Below are 21,893 nucleotides of genomic sequence, written 5' to 3'. Positions count from 1 at the left end.
ATTGCAACAGGAACCCCTATGCAATGAAATAAATCTTGATCCCAATTCTTGGAACAGCTGGTGTTAGACCTGATCATGGTTACTTAAAATGTTAGCACTGAAGGTATTAGTTGAAGCAAAGGAGCATGAAGAATAACGCCTGGAAAATCAGACTCATTAAAAACTAGGTAGACAAGTGCTCATGGCTCATGCTTATAATCCTAACCACACAGCAGGCTGAGGTCTAAGGATCTTGGTTCCAACTCAGCCCAGACAGGAAAGGCCATGCAGACTCTTACCTCCAATTAACAACCAAAAAGCCAAAACTGGAGCTGGGGATGAGGTAGTAGAGAAGAGTCAGCCTCGAGCTAAAACAGCTCAGGGACAGAACCTAGTCCCTGATAGCAAGCCCCAGAACTGACACCACCAAAAGATTGTGTTAATATGATATAATAATAATAATGGACAACATGAATAGTCATGGCCATGCTCCCACTTGGTTTCTTCTATGTAATATTTCTGCCTCTCTTTCCCTTGCATATAGGTTTTGCTCTGACTGAAGGCAGTACCGCCGCCCCTGCATGCCCCAGAGGGTATTTTCCCTGTGGGAATCTCACCAAGTGCCTGCCCCGGGCTTTCCACTGTGATGGTGTGGATGACTGTGGCAATGGCGCAGATGAGGAGAACTGTGGTGAGTCCTCCCACTCTGTTCCTCATGCTTCACTGCATGCACTCCCCACCCCCCCAACCCCCAATGGCTGGTCAGCCAGTGGCTGGTGCAGGTGCAGGTGAAGACACTGATCTGTGGGGAATCCCTTTGCAATGTAAATATCACCGCCAGATTTATTCGTAATTACCAACTGAATTTTTATAGAGAAAGCTTGCTGAAATCAGAAGTATGATATTAGAAAAGGTTACACGTTATGAAATGGAACGCATATTCCTCAGATCTACTTGGGATCTTTCCTGTTATCACTTGATAAAAGGTTTCCTGTGACTATCTCCTTAGGGATGGAAATTTGGTTCAGCTGGAATAAAACCCATCAAATGGGATGGGGCTCAACTAGAGAGTTAATTGATTGTCCCTGCTGGTATTGAATGCCTAAGCCCTCCCAAATCATTGGATCTCAGACAAAGTTCTTGCCCTTGTGGAGTCGACATGACAAAACAAAGACCATAAACGTACATGTAAACAAGTTACCCTCAGACAATGAGAAGTACTATACATTTTTTTTGGTCGGTCGTGGGGGCTGAACTCTGGGCCTGGGTGCTGTCCCTCAGCATTTCAGCTCAAGGCTAGCGCCCTACCTCTTGAGTCACAGTGCCACTTCTGGCTTTGTTCTGCTTATGTGGTGCTGAGGAATCAAACCCAGGTCCTCATGCAAGCAAGGCAAGCATTCTACCACTGAGCCACCTTCCAGGCCTATACATTTTTAAAAATGATGATATTGAAATGGAGTTGAAGGGGTGCAATAAGAATACAACCAGATATGGTGACATTTGAACTGAGAACAAAATGATAAAAAGAATGGAGGAGGAGGTAGGGAGAGACGAAGAGGAGGAGAAAAAGGAGGGAAGAGGAGCAGAGGGGAGCAGAGGAAGAGGAGAAGGAGTAGAAGAAATAAAAAAGGGAGAAGACAGAATCAATGAATTCTTCAATTTTCTTGGGGGTATAAAATTCCAAGCAAAGGAAACAGCCAGCACAAAGGCTACAAAACTGAATTAAGCAAGATGATATGTGACAGAGATGGAAAAGCCCCCATGGCTTGAGTAGAGTCCATAAGGATATAAATAAAGGTTTAAATGGGACTAGATCACACAGGGGGCTTTTATTTTGTTGGGTTTTTTGCTTGTCCTGGGGCTTGAACTCAGGACCTAGGTGCTGTCTCTGCCTCTTTGTTCTCAAGGCTAGCGCTCTACCACTTGAGCCACAGTGCCACTTCTGGCTTTTTCTAAGTAGTTTGTTCAAGATGAGTCTCATGGACTTTTCTGCCTGGGCTGGCTTCAAACCATGATCTTCAGATCTCAGCTTCCTGAGAAGCAAGGATTACAGGTGTGAGCCACCAGCACCCAACTCACACATAAGAGTTCCACAGGCCACTTTAAGGTAATCTTACCTGTCTATAGTACTGAGAATGGGACTCGTGTCAGGGAGGATATCCTCTGCTAATTCTGTAGACTCCATTGAGGTGTTGTCTCCTGGTCTCATAAAAGCTTCACCCCAGCTAAGGATGGGTACAACTCCCCTCTCTTGCCCCACCCAGTACCTTGCATATATTGCTACAGCAACACCAAGTGGTCTACCTTATGTTTTACTCTGTTTCTCCCAGTAGACAAGAATACATTGAGAAAAAGCCTGGACCACGCTGTTTTGGTTGCCCCCAGAACAAAGATAATAGAGTACACAGTAGGCACAGTGCTCAGTGTAGGTGGCAACTTTTTGGATTCCAATAAAAAAGCCACTGATAGAGACTTTTTTAATGCTAGTACTAGGGATTGAACTCAGGGCCTGGACACTATCCTAGACTTTTTGCTCAAGGCTGGTGGCTCTATGGCTCTACATGAGCCATAGCTTCCCTTGTAGCTTTTTGGTGGTTAATTAGAGATAAGAGTCTCACAGACTTTCCCACTTAGACTGGCTTTGAACTGTGATCCTCAGATCTCAGCCTCCTGAGTAGCTAGAATTACAGGTGTAAGCCATCAGCATCTGGCTGCTTTCCTTTGTGCTGCATCAAAATGGACCAGTGACTTTGAATCTACATCAAGAAATGTTTTGAGCCTAGATTAAATCATGCAGGGGGAGGAGAACACAGTACAGTTCAAGGCAGAAGCATTAAAGATCTGAACAGGAAACATTTAAAATTTTAAGGACCAATGGAACATAGTGATTGCTTAACTGTTTTACTTGGGTGATTTATGCTATAATATAAATCTTATTACTTTCATAATATGTTCAGGTAATCATGCCTCAAAATCAAGACTTTCTGTAAAATTATCAAACAGGAAACAACAAACATCATATTAGCATATGCAAATTGCATTTAACTGACAAGTTGGGAACATGTCATCCTTTATTAAAACAACCTTTATTAAAAAGAACTTTGGGCTTTTTATTTTTTCATTGTAAAGATACTGTACAGAAGGGTTACAATTACATGACATTTTGGGCTTTTTAATATTAGATATATATTTTTCATTTATAGTTATAAAAAACAATTATCTATTTTCATTATATATATGGTGATGCATTCATTTGAAATATTTGCAATTGTAAAAAAAAAGGGAATCCTCACAGATGTTTAGCCTTTTCTCCTTTACTATTACTGTGTATAAAGTGTTTTTAAATTTCGTTTCATTATTAAATTTATATACTCTTGTTTTGTAATGATATCTGATTTCTAGAATAACTGACACGTATTAATCACCATTTCACAGGTGACACTAGTGGATGGGCGACCATATTTGGCACAGTCCATGGAAATGTAAATAATGTGACATTAACACAGGAGTGCTGTAAGTGCTATTGGTTCAAAGACAGTTATCAGCTTCGCAAAAAACATCATTTGTGGTGCATGGATTTCTCTAAGAACATTAGTGCCCTCTTCTCTGTGGTTTTACTGGCAACAACCTTAACTACAGTCCAAAAATATTAAATGAATGTTTTTGAGGGGCTGGGATGTAGTTCAGTGGTTAAAGCACTTGCCTACAATGTATGAGAGGCTCTGGGGTTTGAGCCTCAGCACCTTAAAAATGATAACAATAATCATATTTTGAGAGACAGCTCACATCCACTTAACTTTTATAACTGTAGATTGTGCTATTTTATTATTAACTTTTGTCACTCTCTCACAGGATGACTTTATAAATTAAACTTTATCACAGGTATGCATGCATAGGAAAAACCAGTCTGTATAGAGTTTGGTGCAGGTATCTGGTGTAAGTCTTGGGGTGTATTCCTTATAGATAAGGGAGAACTACTGTGTGTGGTGTGATAAACTCCCTTGGAACCAAGGTCAATTTCTGTTCACTGCGTTTCACTGCCTATCTGGTCTCCTATCGGCCTGTAGAACTGAAAAGATAAAGAAAACAATCATCTCCATGATTCTAATTTTATATGTTGTTTTGGGATTACAAAAATTATAACACAGTAAGTTTCTTATTCCCTTTCATTTCTTTCTTCAATGAAGTTATCAAGCTCTCAATCCTTTCCAGACCCTATGCTGATGTCTTAACCCACCAATACCTCACAGTAGAACAGGAATGCCAGACCTGTGCCTCACAGGGAACATGGAAGCTCACTGGAAGAAACCATGGTTTTACAAAAGATGGAAAAGTAGTCCCCAAGGAGATGATATTGAGACAAACTTAAAAGTCCTTGGAAGGAAAGAAATGTACATATCACCTGATGTGGAAGAAATCACTGTATTGTCAAAGCTCATAGAACTCATAAACTTTATAGAGCATGATAGAGACAATTTGCCCATGAAGGTTAGAATGTGTTTGTGACTTTAACTAAGTATCACTATCCCACAATACTGTGAAATTTATGTAATCACTTAATCACCATAAAAAATTGCTATTAAAACAAACCTAATGATTTAAAAAAAAAAGTCCTTGGAAGGCTGGGCGCTGGTGACTCACACCTGTACTCTTAGCTACTCAGGAGTTTGAGATCTGAAAACTGCATTTCCAAGTCAGCCCAGGCAGCAAAATCTTATCCCAATTAACCACCAGAAAACCAGAAGTGAAGCTGTAGCTCAAAGTGGTAGAGCACTATCTTTAAGCAAAAAGAGCTCAGGGACAGGGTCCAGACCCCTACCAACAATTTTTTTTAAAAAAGAGGCCTTGGAGGGAGAGAGGAAAAGAGGTCAAAGGGAGAGGAGGGGAGATGATCATCAACACATTGGGGTAGAAGGTTCAGCACCCACTAAACGATGTACCTTTACATCTATGCTGAGATTCTGAGGCCCAAGGACAGAAGCCAAGCCAGAAAGCTGGGTCCAGCCCTTAAAGAACTGGGGGTACACACTTTGAAATTTGGGCTTATGTGTACTGAAGTATGGCTCAAGGGTTAGAGTGTTTGTTGAGCAAGTGTTGGGCCCTGAGTTCAAACCCAAGTACTACCAAAAGGTAACAATGATTGGGTTCTTGTATTTGGGTATATAAGTATATGTCGTTTAAATAAATTAAAATATTGCCTAAGTTCATGCAATATTAGCATACTGATAAATATATGTGTGCATATTACAAATAAAATACTACACTAGCAGATTTATACCTTAGCATATGCATAAATATATGTGTGTATATAATATAATATACTCTAATATTATATATTATAAAATATTCTATTATGATAAAATTACAAATTACATATTATATATTTATTAACATAATATATAAAATTTTATATATAATATATCTTCTATATTGTATATAATTATATAATATTATATTATATTACATTATTACATTATAATATAATATAATATCACTATATAACATAATGTTATAATATGATATAAAATATCATATTAAAATATTATACATAATATTATAATACTACTACATGAACAATATATAGCAGTCCTCTGGTATTCACAATTTCACAAGTGTGGATTTGACTAGCTGCAAATAAAAAATATTCTGGCTACATGCTGGGGACTCAAGCTTGTAATCCTATTCAGAAGGCAGAGAATCATGGTTTGAAGCCAGCCTGGACAGAAAAGTCTGTGAGATACTTATCGGCAGTTAACCAACAAAACCTGAAAGTAGAGTTATGGCAAATGGCCATTTAAAAAAAAGCTCAACAACAGCACCCTGGCCTTGAGTTCAAGACTCCATATCAAACAAAAGTAAATTGCATCAGTGAAATTTTATAGACTTTTTGGTTTAGCCATTAGTCCTTAGGCCATGAATAATATAACATTAGTATATAATGTAATATGTGATGCACTTTACACACCATTTACATTCTATTAAATAATATAAGCAATCTGGAGATGATGTATAGGGTACAGGAGGACATGTGTGGGTTATACACAAATATTACAATATTACACTATTTCAGAGAAGGGACTTAGACATGTGCAGATGTATCCATGGAGATCCTGGAACCACTACCCCTCACAAACCCAGAGAAGATTGTACTATGCACATTATAATACAACTCATTTGTGGGATCCTTAATTATATGTACATATAAAATATATATAGACTGTATAAAATATAGAATTATAGAAGTAGGGAATGTATAAAATTAGGAAAATATAAAAGGATAAAGTTTAAAGATACATCTAACTAAAATTGCCCATTTATTTTTCCTTTATGAACCACAAGAGTTTGTCTGGCACACACACACCATTTTGTAGCCTGCCAAAATACATAAAGGACAGTTTTGCAGGCTTTGTTTTCTATGGGTTTGAGTTTTTTCTTTTCTTTTACTTTTCATGGAAAGAGGGTGGACACATGGTCAGAAGTGAATGAAAGAAAGCTGCAAGCAGAACGCATTTGTGAGCACCACTCTGGAGTGACAGTGTTGACAGATGTGATTGTCCCAGCTAGAAGTGGGCGGGTGGCTGTGGCATCTAGTGGGTAGAGGTCAGCGATGCCCTTGATCATTCCACAGCACACATGCCTGCCCCCACAGCAAAGTACTATCTGGGCCAAAATGTAAAGCATGCTGACCCAGCAGAGAGAGTGATGCAGGAGATTTTATGTTTAGTACAAGGCTCCACATAAACATCAACAATCATCCCAGAACATGCCATTGGCAATGGCAGAAAGAGAGAGAGAGAGGTGTAAGAAAGCTTTCAGAAAACCCACAGAACGTGGGGGCAGGCTGACTTGCAGAAGAAAGAATGTGAAAACTTAGACCCATATTGCTGATTTTAGGCAACATGCCAACTTGACTTTAGAAAATTCTTCTATCAGCAACTAGAAGTTTCTAACCAAAGTCCTCAATCTAATAATATTCTCAATAGCAATGTACATCTAAGTAAACCTATTAATACTATCTTTAAGTGGTTCAGCTAATTATCATAGAGAAGGGACTTGGGCATGTGCAGATGTATCCATAGAGATCCTGGACCCAACAGACAATAATATATATACATAATATATGTAATTTATATTGTCCTGTAGACAATACAAACTATTTTCAGGAACTTTATAAAATAAAAGCATCTTTTATGTTAGGTAGGTATTCAATAATGACTGCTGACTTTATTGTTATAATTTATTAAAATTTATTTTTAAAATAACACTCATCAAGCTTCATGCTGGTAGCTCACACTTATAATCCTAGTTAACCAGGAGGCTAAAATCTGAGGATACTCATTTGAAGACAGCCCAGGCATAAAAGTCTGTGAGATTCTCATCTACAATTAAGCACCAAAACACTGGAAGTGAAGTTGTGGCTCAAGAAGTAGAGAATCATCCTTAAGTGGCAAAGCCAAGTAAGAGCACAAGGTCCTGAGTTCAAGCTTCAGTAGTGGTACAAAATAAAAAAAAAGGGTAATAATAATAATAATAAACTTGTCTAAAACTGGCATAAAAGAAACAGGGCAGCTTGGAAAATACTTAAAAATCACAGTTCAATAAGAATAGGTGGACACTGACACCTGTAATCTTAGCTACTCAGGAGGCTTAGGTCAGATGTGGTGGCACACATGTGTAATACTAACACTGGTGAGGCAAAGGTGGAAGGATCACAAATTCATGGCCAACTTGGACCACATAGTGAGTCCACGTAGTGAGACAGGGAATTAATTCACAGTGAATTAATTCACCAATCAACTAAGTGGAAAAATTAAAATAAAAATTCCCCAGAATAGTTTCTGTTCACATGTGTCTTATTTTTCCTCACCTGACACATACATTCATGCATGCTCATGTATACACACATACACACACACACACACACACACACACACACACACACAAAACGCACACCCACACACACACTGTGTGATGGTCCTATGACCTGCTTGGCCTTGTTTCTCAATATAGAGTTCTTACTCCTTTTTAGCCTATTCATAATCCTTTAAGTTCCCTTTATCTTTCTTCTGAATGCCCTTTTCTCACTTGCACAGTTTCTCCACAACTTTCCATTTCCAACTTGATGATGATGCAAAGCCAAGGCCCCACAAGGAACGGTGGTCTGACTAGATCAATTTTAATAAGGTTCCATGGTAGCTGTGGCCAAACTGGCATCGAGTCTTTCATATCTTTAAGTTTGAAAGGGAGAAAAATCTGAATTAAGTTTTAGCCAACAAGAGAAATGTTTATGTATTCAGCAACTACTTTGTTCTATTGAATAACCCAATCATTGTTGTTACTGTTTTTTAAGCATGGTGATGTTTTTCTTTGAAGAGAACTTAGTCCTGTTTCACCATAAGGCTTTAGGCTATTTTAGCATGTCTGTTCTTTCTGTTTTTCTACCCACCTGCTGAATCCAACATGACCAGTGGAAGCTACCTAAGAGGAGCACTACATTAATGTCTATACTTGATTAAAAGGGAGTTCTTATTTGTTTTTTAAGATGGGCTAAATAAGTCTATGTAACATACTGCTGAAAAGCAGATAGTGTGATTATTATAAAGTCATAATTAAGAAATGTCTTTTTTTAGTAAATTCTACTTTTTTTGTCCCTAGTTCTAAACCAGTACCCACAACACTGTTACTGCAAGGAAACTGAATTGGAATGCATAAAAGCTGACTTAAAATCGGTGCCAACAATTTCCAGCAATGTGACATTACTGTGAGTAGAATATATCTGTGTGCTCTCTGCCCCAAAAGTCACATAGAAACTGGAGAAAACTCCAGGTCATTGGTATGAAAGAGTCCAACAAGCAAAATAAATTCTATTTAAAACCAGTCATCAAGCCAGGTGCTAGTGACTTATACCTCAGTAGGGTGACTTCCGGAGGACTAAAGTTCAAAGCCAGCTCAGACAGAAAATTCCAATAGAATTCATCTCCAATTAGCCAGAAAACAAATTTCTGGGCTGGAGACATGATAGAGCGCCAGCCTGCTCACAAATACTGATGTTCAGTGCAAAATTATGTATGGCTTTCTGATTTTTAGATTGTTAATAATATTCTTGTGGTTTTAAAACAACACAAAAAGGAAACACATTTATCACATTAACAGCAGCTCATTTTCATATTGATCGTTCACCTGAGACTGCAAAGATATAAACTTTCTGTGAAGCTATTTGTGTTTCATTATAAAAATTTCTGTACATGTAGCCCAAAACTGGGAAAGTTCAAGCACATTCTCATTTGGGCATTTCTTGAGTTCATTAGGATCTTCGATTATTTGAGTGCTGTTGTTGCTGTATTTTGTTAAGTTATAAAGAGAGTAAAAGGCAAAGACAAATCACTATAGACTTTCCAGTCTATTATGCTAACTGGCTACACTTGTCAAATATTTGCAAGCTGCAATCAGGAGATCCAGGAGGGACAACTTACCTAATCATGGTCCCAGGTGATTGTAATGGAGCTAATTTCCTTTGTCTAGCCATTATAACAACATAGCAGAACACTTACTTGTATTTACAGTGTTGACAGAATGAACAAACCTTGTGTGCTGCCAATCATGTGGAAATAGAACATGCACAATTATGTACACTACACAATATTTCATAATAATTATTAAAATGGTTAGTGGATTATACATTTGTTGTAATTCTACTTTTTGTGGGTGCCAGTCCTGGGGCTTCAACTCAGGGCCTGGGTGCTATCCTGAGCTTTTTGGTTCAAGTCTAACGCTCTACCACTGGAAGCTCAGATTCCAGCTTTATTATATTTTTGGTAGTTAATTGGAAATAAGCGTCTCATGGGCTTTCTTGTCTGGACTGGCTTTGAACCATAACCCTCTGATCTCAGGCTCCCGAGTAGCTAGGATTACAGGCATGAGCCACGGGCACCCAGCTATGTAATTCATTTTTATCATCATTTATTTTGTCAGTCATTGGGCCTGAACTCTGGGCCTGGGCACTGGCCCTCAGCTCTTCAGCCACAGTGCCACATCCAGCTTTTTCTGCTTATGTGGTGCTGAGGAATCGAACCCAGGGCCTCATTCATGCAAGGCAAGTACTCTACCACTGAGATACCTTCCCAGCCTTTATAGTATTCATTCTATTTATTCTTAAATGTTTACTGAAAAGCATTTTCTATACAATAGCTCATACACCTTACTACATAAAGTATACCAAATAGTATTCACAAAAAAATTTGTCTATAATGTATTTTTTAGAATATGTTCCATGCTTAGACAGCACATGACTGCACTCCATTTGCTTTTTATTCGCCCATCAAACCCTTTCAGTTACTGTTCAAATGTGTATCACTTATCACAGATGTGACTTTAGGGAAGATGCTGGTTCCCCCATGAAAATCCATAATCAAGTCTGCTTTGAATCTTATTTTAGGTCTCTTAAAAAAAACAACATCCACAGACTTCCAGATAGCATTTTCATCAAATACAAAGAACTCAAAAAACTGTAAGTAGTTATTAATAGTGGGTGCTTTTATGGGAAATTCCTTGTCATGTTTTTGTTTGAGGGTTATTTTTATAAATATATAAAATGTATCAAGTTTATCATTTTAGATTTATGGGTTTAACATTAAAAATAAGCCAGGCACCAGTGTCCCATGCCTGTAGTTACTCAGGAGGCTGAGATCTGATAATCATGGTTTGAGCCATCCCAGGCAAAAAAATATATGAGACTATTATCTCCAATTAACCATCAAAAAGCTGGAAGCTGAACTGTGGCTCAAGTGGTAGAGTGCTAGTCTTGAGCAAAAAACTCAGGGACAGCACCCAAGACCTGAGTTTAAGCCTCAGGATCAGCACACAGACACACTGATAAACACACATACACACACATGAATAATAATAATAATAATAATACATTTATAATGCTATGCTTTCATTTTATAATTTAACACAGCTGAACTGATTTTGGTTTGGACATTTTTATAGAGTTAATATGGAGTCAAAGTAAAATATCTGAGAAAGAAAATTCACAGTTTCACATTCTTCCTTAAGATGATTTGAAAAGTGGCATTATTTGTTCTAGATGTACTTTTTAATTTGGCAGAACAGGGAAAGCATAGGTGAGAACAATCAGATCCTTTATAACACACGTAATGGTAAGACACAGATTGACCCCCAGTAAAATGGAAGGAAAAACATAGCAATAGTACAAACAGTGATGTTAGCGTTTCTAAAGAAGGCAAACCTTGGCAAATAGTGCGTCACAGCAGATAGGAAATGGCATTCACTGAGGAACAAGATGCTAAGATGCTTTAAGCATCTAAGAAAGACAACCAGGGTCTGGGGGAATGAATCATGGATTTCCACAGTTTTCAAGGACTATCTTATGATATGATCCATACGCCCTTGCTTTGATATTTTACTCACCAAGCAACCTCACGATGATTCATTTGTAACTTGCTAGTATGTTGAACTTAGGGCCTTGTGCTTGCTAAGCAGGTGCTCTACTACATGAGCCACAATCCCAGATTAGCTTTCTAATGTTTTGTACTACATATTTGGAAAGTTACATTAGACCAGGAATAAAAGTATTCCTACTACAGGAATAAGATGTGTCCTATTCATACTAATAAAAAGAAAATATACAAGTTCATGGATGAGCCCTTAGTAAAGTGGGGTAGTATCTGCCAGCCCTTCTGAGCCCTAAAGAAGCTATACCCACCACGAGACCAATAGACTAGGTTAAAAAAAAAATCAGGGTACCATTGAAATTACTGGAAAGTCATTGGTAGGGCCATTGTCTTTCAATATCCAGCATCCTAGAGCCACCATCATTGCTTCTCTTTTCACCTAAATTAAGTGCAGGGTCTCGTAAACAAGAAAAGAAGGCTACAAGGTAGTGTGTATGAACACAGATGTGCAGCCTTATGTGGGTTTGATTATTATCTCTGTATTTCTAGCTGCTGCATCCTGGAGTATGTGGTCATGATATCATTATCACCCTACAGTTAACTACACATTGCCTCTGGGCTTCCCAGCTTCTCTAGAGAGGAAATTTTAACCACAGAGCTTCTAATCTTCCTAGAAACTATTTAAATAACCACATGTTCATTTTATGAATCAGTATTATGTTTGCACTACCTGGATAAAGCACAAGGAAGAAATAAAATCGCACTCACAAAGAAAAGTAAAGGACAAGGTTCTGGTTTTAGAGTAGTCCTTTAAATCCTAGGTTTCACCTTTTTGTTGTTATAGCAAATATCTGAGATAATTTATTTAAAAAAAAAAAAAAAGAAAGGTTTGGGCTGGGAAGGTGGCTCAGTGGTAGATTGCTTGCCTCGCATGCATGAGGCCCTGGGTTCAATTCCTCAACACCACATAAGCAGAAAAAGCCAGAAGTGGCGCTGTGGTTCAAGTGGTAGAGCGCTAGCCTTGAGCTGAAGAGCTGAGGGACAGCACCCAGGCCCAGAGTTCAGGCCCCATGACCGATGAAAAAACAAAAACAAAAAGAAAGGTTTATTTTTTGGCTCCACGTCTTAGAAGTTTATGTTTTTAATTAGTTGGTTCCATTGCTTTGGACCTATGGCAAGGCATGTAGTAGAGCAAGGCCTCTCACCTCATGAGCAAGAAGCACAAGCAAAAGAGGAGGAGAAAGTGTGAATCCGGCTATCTCAGGCCCACCCCAATGCCTGAGTACCTCCCACTAGGTTCCACCTCTTACAGGTTCTACCACCTCCCAATAGAACCACATGGAGATTCAAGCCTTTCATACAGGCCTTTGAAGGGTGAGGGATGTTTAAGACCCAAATGATAGCAAATTTTATCACCTAGTACCATAGAAGTTGTAAGAATTAGGTCTTCTTCTTACATATGAATGAACTAAAGTATGCTATGGCTAAATGATCTTTTACCATGATCATTACATAGGGTCTACAGCTAGTTAGGGGGAAAGTCACAATCAGAACCTACGTCTTCCGATGCCCGAGATAATACTTTGTTCTAATGGAAAACTTAGAGATGGAGAGGAATTCTGTAACTTTTGTTCTTTCATTTTGGGGAAGGATGATCTCTGGGGAGGCAGAGAGGTCACTGAAGTATCAAGCAGAAGAGGTAAAATTACACTTCTCAGGATAAAATCCTTTACTGTCCACACTCAATCCTTTGCTCTCAGTGGTACCTCATAGCTACTGAAGAGAATAATATAGAAGTACCTTGATCATTCAAGGACCAAAGTTTACTTAGTGGAAATAAAAAGGTAAAGATTAATCTTCTTTGCAAGATCAACCTACACAGCAATGGGGAAATCATACTAAGACAGCATAGAATTTAATATTAAGTGAGCTGCCAGCCCGGAATATTCTAAGCACCCACAGTGATATTGAAGTCACTTAGACATTTGCTGGGAGAAAATTTAAAAAAAAATCCTAAGTGAAAATTATAGTTTAATTGCCAGACAAATAAATATTGCTTAATTGATATGAAATTTTTTACTATTTGATCAATTTACTCATTTTAACAACCCTTTAAAAATGTCAGGATTTTCTAAAGTGGGAAAGGAAAAAGCAATTTCCGATGACCTTTCAGAGAAATAAAGCACAATTTATGGGGTTGACCATAATACTTTATCACTGTTACCTTGGAAACCAGCCATGGTTCCTCCTCCTTAGCGTAACACGAACCTTATATAAATTAGAAATTTCTCCTTAAACTGAGTTCTTGTTCAATGCAATTATTGGCAACAAAACATAATTCAAGGTATCTGCCTCACTCTGGAATATAAAATGTCACATTTAAAAAAAATAGCCTCTACATAGACATTTATTTGCTTTAGTAATTCAGGTATATAAATTCCTGGTGTTTCTGCTTGAAAAGTTCTGACAGCTAAAACAGCAGGAATTCACAAACCCAGTAAGTTATTCTTAGAAAAGCCATTTGGTGTGAAGTATATGAACTGGGCTCCTATCTCAGCTTTGAATACAAAGAGGGCAGCACTTGCCAAATTGTCATGTTTCCAGATTTCCCCGTATGCTCTGAACACTACTACGCTGCAGAGAAGAAAGCTAATACCGAGGATGGAGTTTAAGTTTAGTAACCCACATCAGACACCTGAGACGGGGAGCTGCAGGTCTCTCTTCTGTGGCAGCCAACAGCTAACTAGAAGCCTAGAGGCTCTTATTTAACCCACTTAAGTCTTAAGGGGTATCAGTGAAGGGGATAGTTTGTACACATCTGATGAGTCATGCAGCTCTCTGATTTTCCTTCAGTAAGACAAAAACACAAGGTCAAATTCACAATTTCAACTTCTTCAAGGTCAATGGGCTTTGAGTTTCTTAATTCATCATCACAAAGAAAGTGTAAAGCGCATTAGATAGTGAATTTTTAGATTTAAGAGACATTTCAGTATGCCTATACTGAAACATCATATTCTTTTTCTAGTCTCCTTTGCTATGGTAACTTAATTCATCATATTAACTTTCATTACATTAGTCCAGGGACTCTAAAAGTACCAAAATACAAATACTGAACTGTGTGCAGAAGCATGATTTATGCTGCAGTGTGAAGTTATCTCCTCACAGACATGGTATGAGGTGGAGGGAGAGATGGGGGGTGAGGCTATAAGGTCACACTGAGTTTCCACTTGACTGTCAGATTGAAATGGACGCTTTGTATGTTTGGATGCTCTGCAGTGCCAATATCTTCCACATGGGTGGCGCAACAGAGAAAAATAGAGTTTTTATATGGAGCTCAGTCGTTGTGTGTGTGTGTGTGTGTGTGTGTGTGTGTGTGTGTGTGTGTGTGTGTCTTTTATTGTAGAAATACTGTACAGAGGGGTTACAGTTACATAAGTAAGGTAATGAGTACTTTTTCTCTCAAGCATTGTTACCTCCTCCTTTGTTTTTCCCCTACCATTCCCTCCCTTCCCACCTCCCCAACTCCTTCCCCCCCACCCCGAAGCTGTAAAGTTTGTTTTCAATATAGTGCCTTGTACATCTCATTGTTACAATGGGTCAACATGTAACCTTATTTCGGCATTTTGTTATTTCCCTTCCCCTCCCCAAATTAGAAAAATGTATATACAAGATTCAGGGCACTGACATCAAATACAGTGAAAACAGGGGTTATACTATGGGGGAAGAACATACAAAAGAAAGAAAAAAATCATATAGTACATTTTAAATATGTTAAAAACAATAGCAAGAAAGAAAAGTCCAGTTGTGTCCCTATCTTGGGGTTTATTTCACTTAACATCATCTTATATGGCATTATGTACATAACTTTTGACCTTTTCTGCTTGTCCTAGACTTATACTAGTTATTGCAAATAAGGGAAACCATGGGACCTATGTTTCTTTGGGCCTGGCTTACTTCATTTAATATAATTTTTTCCAAGTCTTTCTATTTCCTAACAAATGGTAGCCCTCAGTCTTAAAAATGACACCTTGAATGGCTTTACCTGGCTAAAGGATGTCAAAAATCTTCAAACATTTACAGTATATTCATTCCCCTCCAAAAAGGGCTGGGAAGTTCTATTACAGCATAAAACTAAATTAAAAGTTCAGCTAAGAGCTGGGTGCTAGTGGCTCATGCCTATAATCCTAGTTACTCAGTAGACTGAGACTTGAAAGACCAAGGTTCAAAGCCAGACTGGACAGAAAAGTCTGTAAGACTCCATCTCTTATTAACTGGCAAAATGTCAGCCTGGAGGCAGGGCTCAAGCAGTATAACACCAACTATGAGCAAGAAAGCGAAGTGAGAATGTAGGGTCCCAATTCAAACCTTAATATTGGCACATACAAAAAAAGAAAGCATGAATTTAAAACTAATCTCTCATTGTATAATGAGGACAAGAAGTAGACATTATTTAATTGAACATTCCTCAGAGTACTATTATTAAAACTGTGTTGTTAAATTGCTTCAGAGTTGAAGCAAAGCCTGAGCTATAGGTTGCAGTAGCGTACTATCTCCATTCAACTATGGAGAACCTCATTACACACACTGCGCTTCTTGCATTACATCTTGAATTAGAAAAGAAATCAACTTGGCTCCCTGCTTCATTCATGAGAATAGAATGAAGAGAAATGAACCTGTAAAGGTGTAACCCTAGCTGGGTGCCTGTGGCTGGTGCCTGTAATCCTAGCTACTCAAGAGACTGAGATCTGAGGATCACAGTTCAAAACCAGCCAGGTCAGAAAGTCTGTGAAAGTCTTATCTGCAATTATTCACACATTAAAAAACCCAAAACAGAAATGGAGGTGTGGCTCATGTAGTAGAGTGCCAGCCTTGTCAGCCTTGAGGGGAAAAAAAAGCCTAAAGAATAGCACCCAGGCCCTGAATTTAAGCCCTAGTATCATCACACACAAAGTAAGTATAACTCTGTATAGAATATGAAAGTTCAGCAGAAAGATTAGATCTTATCCCTCTTCTCCATCTTCCCTAACTTTAGTGATACCAATCAGAGATGCCCAAACCTCATCGCCCAGTTGTTATGGAGATGCTGTGCAATAATGGACAACTACGTAGCCATCTGACACTCACAGTACCTCTCCCCAAATGTGTGAATAGGACCTTGCACTTTATTTGCCAAGTTCACAAATGGTCTTGAGGGAGAGGAAGTGGCGAGCTCATTCTGAAAACCTACAGATCATCATCACCTGACTCTCCTCTCTCATTCCAGGTATCTTCAGAATAACTGCATTAGACACATTTCCAGAAAAGCTTTTTGGGGATTACACAATCTGCAGATATTGTGAGTAACTTCTTAATAAGTATCTAGCGCCATCCTTATAAAACTACCATGGTAAAATGGGGGTTCTATTTGGGAATCAAGACTTTATTTGGTTGTAGAGCCTGGGAGACAAACACAAAATAATTATTACACGGAAAGAATTATACGAGGATTCTGACTTTAGCCAGTAGATTCCACATGTTGACTCACTTCCAATATTTTAGCATTTGAGGTTCTAACTAATCCTATCCAACTAAATACTTTCTTAAAATATTTCTCTACTACAAATATGACCCAAAATGGCAAACATAAAATGTTTCCTATATATTCAGTTATTATAGTATTACTTTAATATGATGTGATATCCCATCCATGAGATTCTTACCTCCAATTAACTACCAAAAATCCAGAAGTGGACGATGCGGCTCAAGTGATAGAGTTCCAGCCATGAGCCAAAAGCTAAAGGGACAGTACCCAATTCCTGAGTTCAAACCTTAGTACCTCTCTCTCTCTCCCTCCCTCCCTCCCCCCCCCTCTCTCTCACACACACACACACACACACACACACATACACATACACACACACACACACACACACACACACACACACACACACACACACACGGTATACCTCTGTACAGAGCAGAAATTTCAGCTAGTCTTCTAACTCCTTCCAGCCAGAACAAGCAACAAATTTCAGGAAGAAGAGTTGATCAACACTGCTTCTCCTCTCCTGAGTTAAGTGGTACCGAGATGCCCAGACCTCATTGCACAGTTGGTGTGGAGAAAATACACAATGGCTTGTCCCATAGCCATTCCACATGCACAATGCCAGTACTAGGGCTTGACCTTTTGAATCACTTACTTGCTCAGCTTGCTTACTCATGGCTGGTGCCCTACTACTTGAACTATGTCTCCAGTTCATCATGTTTGATCATTAACTGGAGATTTAAAAATCTTTCAAAGTGTGTCTGCCTGTGCTGGCTTGGAGTTGCAATCCTCAGATCTCAGATTCCTGAGTAGGATTTAGGAGTGAGCCACCTGGCCCCAAAACATTATTTGGGGCCATTTCCCTGTGCTAGCTACAGTGTCACATTCACAAGACTTACAGTCTCAGGAGCCTCTGGGTCACCTTTGATACGACTCCCAGCTTCTCAGCAGACGGTTTTCAGAAGTAGGCATCCATAATCCACAAAAGGCTAACTGTAAGCCATTCACACCAAACATTGAGTTTGCCTAATTCATCACCCATACTATTTGTAGATATCTCAACCACAACTGTATTACAACTCTCAGACCTGGAGTATTCAAAGACTTGCATCAGTTAACTTGGCTGTAAGTATGCTTGCTTTTGTTTTCCCCCATTAATGGTCATAGCGTCAGATTGTGTGTGTGTGTGTGTGTGTGTGTGTGTGTGTGTGTGTGTGTGTGTGTGTGTGTGTGCGTGTGTATACTGAGATAGGATCTCACTGTATAGCCTCAAGCTCACAATACTCCTGCCTCAGCCTCCACAGGCTAGGGGCAGTGGCATGGTCTGGCTTTCATAATCTCCACCATATACAAGAGCAGTGCTCAGATATTTCCCACTCTGGAATGTGTCTTTGTATGTTCTACTTACATTTCTGATTGACATAGAATCTGGAGCATTTTACCCAAGTAATTGGGACAATGGAATATGGAATATCCAGCAGTGGTTGGTCTGTGGAAAGGAAATTCTTTATGCTTTTTCTGGGGGAGAAATTCTGCACCTCACAGTGGCCTTGCTAAGCCAGACAGCCATTCTAATACCCAGGGGTCACCTGGAAAAGGATTCCTCAGCCTAAACACTCTTCACATTTGTGTGTGTGCTGATCCTAGAGCTTGACAGAATAAGGTTTGTTTTTTTGTTTTCTTTCTCAAGGCTGGTGCTCTACCACTTGAGCCACAGGTCTATTTTGGGGATTTGGGGGTGGTTAGTTGGAGGTAACAGTCTCACAGACTTTCCTGCCTATCTGGTTTTAAACTGTGGTCCTCAGATCTGAGCTTTCTGAGTAGCTAGATTACCGGCAGGAGCTACCAGTGCTTGGCAGTATTCTCATTTTGACTCACTTAATTCTTGCTTCTGGGAAGGCAGTGAGAACAATCGACCCTGTGCATCTGAGGCTGTTGTGTACTATGTATGCCCTCTACCTCACACTAGCTACTGGAGTGTACTCCCTCCTTCGAGAACTGTGACAACTACTGCTGTCTCCAAACATTGCCAAGTGTCCGCTGGGAGGAAATAACTGCCCTCTGTGGGAAACCACTGATGGAGAACATAAACAAGTTAAGGAATTGCTCTTATTGCCAGAGCGTTCAGAGACACAGCTCTGGGAAGGTGGTAACTCATAGCATTTCCAGTCTCCAGCTGAGCCAGCAGCTCCAGTTCCAGGATCTTACCTCAGCTCCCTCTGCTCTCCCCAGACAATGAGCAACTGGCTTAGTGTCAAACTGCAAGAAGGTTCTGTGTCACTCGGCTCTTCAGAGGCATGTCGGCCTAGGCTAGCCAAAAAAGCCAGGATCTCAGCTTGGTCTGGACTCTGTGTGTGCCTGACTCAGACAACATCTCTAGTCTTTCAAGGCCTCTTTCTTTCTTATCTGTAGGCTGGAATTATAATTCTTTTCAAAGAAAGTTGTTGTGAGAATTAAGTCACATAATATAAGTGCCACCTGCAGAGCTCCTAGCACATAGCAAATACTCCTCCATGTAACTCCCTTCTCCCCATCTTCCCATCCGTGATCTGAGATAAAGACAGGAAACGGCACTTGACTTCAGAGACAATAAGAGAGAAGGATACTCATTTCTCCATCTAATATCTTCTACTAAAAAAATGCCAGGAGTAGTTTATAACAGTGGATTCAGTATAAATATGTTTACTCTTTCCATTGGAAAGCTCCTAATGCATGGGTTAAAAAAAATCTACCCATCCATCTGTACAGATGGTATGGAATGTACCATTGAAGAACCGTGAGCTCAAAGAGCCATGTGGAACTACCTAAGAATTATGTTTGCATGTAGCCTTCAGTCCATCAGCAAGGCAAAGCACTTGTGTAGCCCACAGGTAGCCAGCAAGTACAGCTCATAAGGTGGATGTAGGGAGAGAAAGCAAACAATCAGGATCCAATCTGGTGAGTGCTGAGGTGGGCGATAGAGTCGTTGAACAACCCTAGGATGAAGCAAAGGCCTTCGAAAACAGAGACAAGAAAATCAGTCACAAACACTTGAAGAATGGGCCAGGTGTTGGGAGAGGCAAGATTGTCATGGGCCTTTTGTTTTCTTTTCCTGGTTTTATTTCAGAAATCTCTCTAACATTGGAAATGTTTTTTGGTATGTTTTGTCAGAATTCTGGATGACAATCCAATAACCCGAATTTCACAGCGATTATTTACTGGATTAAATTCCTTATTTTTTCTGTAAGTATTCACCTGTTCGTCTACAAATCACCATGACATCTAACACTAGCTTCCAGAAAAGGTATTTGAAAAATAGTATATTAAATCCAGCTGGGTGCTATGGCTCATACCTATAATCCTAGCTACTCAGGAAGGTAAGACCTTCGGATCACAGTTCAAATCCATAAGCCTCTTATCTCCAATTAACCAGCAAGAGAGCCAGAAGTGGAGAGCTAGTAGCTCACATGATAGATCACCAGCCTTGAGCTAAAAAAAGCAAACGGTGAGTTAAAGGCTCAGTACCTGCACAAAACAAAAATATTAATTCCACCAAATTTTTTATTACTCGTAACCTTTCCTGTGTTTTCAGTCATATTTAGTATTGCTACTTCCTGGCCATAGATTAAAGAGAAGAATGGGCTGTATTATAATGCATATTTTAAGTCTACTAATTCATTATTTTTATCCCCTTTAATTTCTTAAAATCCAATGTATGTTTGGAGTGGTTAACCAAAGATTCATTTTTATATCATGATATCCTACCTATACTTAAATCTGTTAGAATCTCCTAGGAGGTTGGCTCCAGCTTCACTTTTTTTCCCTTTTTGGGGGGGAGGGGGGTGGCAGGGGCTCTGCCTATTGCCAACACTGGGGCTTAACTTAGGGTCTGGGCACTATCCATTAGCTTTCTCATTCAAGGATAGCACTCTACTATTTGAGCCACAGATATACTTCTTGAGGCTTTGTTGGTTGATTGGAAATAAGAATATCTCAACTTTCTTGTGTAGCTTGGCTTAAAATTGCAATCCTCAGAGCTAGGATTACAGGCCTGAGTCCCTTGGCATCCAGCTCCAGTTTCATTTTTAACAGAGGAAATGTGTATTTGTCCTATGAAAGTCACCAAAAATTCTAAAAATCTCTATCCTACCATCAAGGCTATTTTCATCATTGTATATTCAGTGTTTATTAATGTTCCCAAATGATTTATCCACAGGGAATTCTTATTTTCTTTTATAGTTGATCATGAAGCATCATTATTTTCCTACTTGTCAGAAAGAACTACAATATCATAAATTAATTGTACAGCATAAAATGCTCATGAGTTGTTTTCCTTCCCTCTGATTCATCCTGCTGTCACTTCTTAGATTTAGTGCAGTTCCAATGTGGGCCTTTAATGTTACAAATGATTAATGGTCCCTCTAAGAAGGAATGTTTGATATATGGAACTGAAAATAATTGCAAACTTCAGTTGCACGAGAATTAGCATGAACTTCAAATTTGAACTTAATATACAGTCTTGTTTCAGCTCATAAAATTAAACTACATAATGCTTATTCTTAGGATGTATTTCATGGTTTTACACTCATAGTTTCTTTGCTATCATCTGTTCCTCAGTCCTTGCCATAGTTAATGGCCATTCGGAAGGAGTAACTATGTATATATGCTTTACCCTAATATATTAGTTGCAGCATGTAAGTTTCAAGTTGTGTTATAATAACAAAGACTGCTCTGAAAGTGGCACATGATTTTTGTTTCTAACGAATATTTTCTTTGTCTGAAGATCTATGGTTAATAACTACATAGAGGCCCTGCCTGAACAGATGTGTGCCTATATGCCTCAACTCAATTGGATGTGAGTATTCCTTTATAATTTAATGTTTATTTGTCCAGCTTAAGGAAACTAGCCCTAAATCTAGTTCAAGATTACCTTAAAAAAAACCTATCTACAAGTTGGGTCCCCATGGTTCATACCTATAATCCTAGGTACTAGAGGT

General features: G+C 39.0%; 1 protein-coding gene across 1 annotated transcript in view; it reads left to right on the top strand.

Annotated features, from left to right (window-relative positions):
* Rxfp2 (relaxin family peptide receptor 2) overlaps nt 1-21,893 on the top strand; it is a 47,719-nt gene that overhangs the window by 1,960 nt on the left and 23,866 nt on the right. The window contains exons 3-10 of the mRNA XM_070001969.1: nt 524-670; nt 3,415-3,492; nt 8,635-8,740; nt 10,415-10,486; nt 16,657-16,728; nt 17,971-18,042; nt 20,068-20,139; nt 21,680-21,751. Of these exons, the coding sequence (XP_069858070.1) occupies nt 524-670; nt 3,415-3,492; nt 8,635-8,740; nt 10,415-10,486; nt 16,657-16,728; nt 17,971-18,042; nt 20,068-20,139; nt 21,680-21,751 (691 nt within the window). The remainder of the gene's footprint in view (nt 1-523; nt 671-3,414; nt 3,493-8,634; nt 8,741-10,414; nt 10,487-16,656; nt 16,729-17,970; nt 18,043-20,067; nt 20,140-21,679; nt 21,752-21,893) is intronic.

Source organism: Dipodomys merriami, unplaced genomic scaffold (genome assembly GCF_024711535.1).
Source record: "Dipodomys merriami isolate MVZ:Mamm:240054 unplaced genomic scaffold, mDipMer1.0.p SCAF_6, whole genome shotgun sequence".
Taxonomy (NCBI): domain Eukaryota; kingdom Metazoa; phylum Chordata; class Mammalia; order Rodentia; family Heteromyidae; genus Dipodomys; species Dipodomys merriami.
This window is presented reverse-complemented; position numbering and strand designations above follow the sequence as displayed.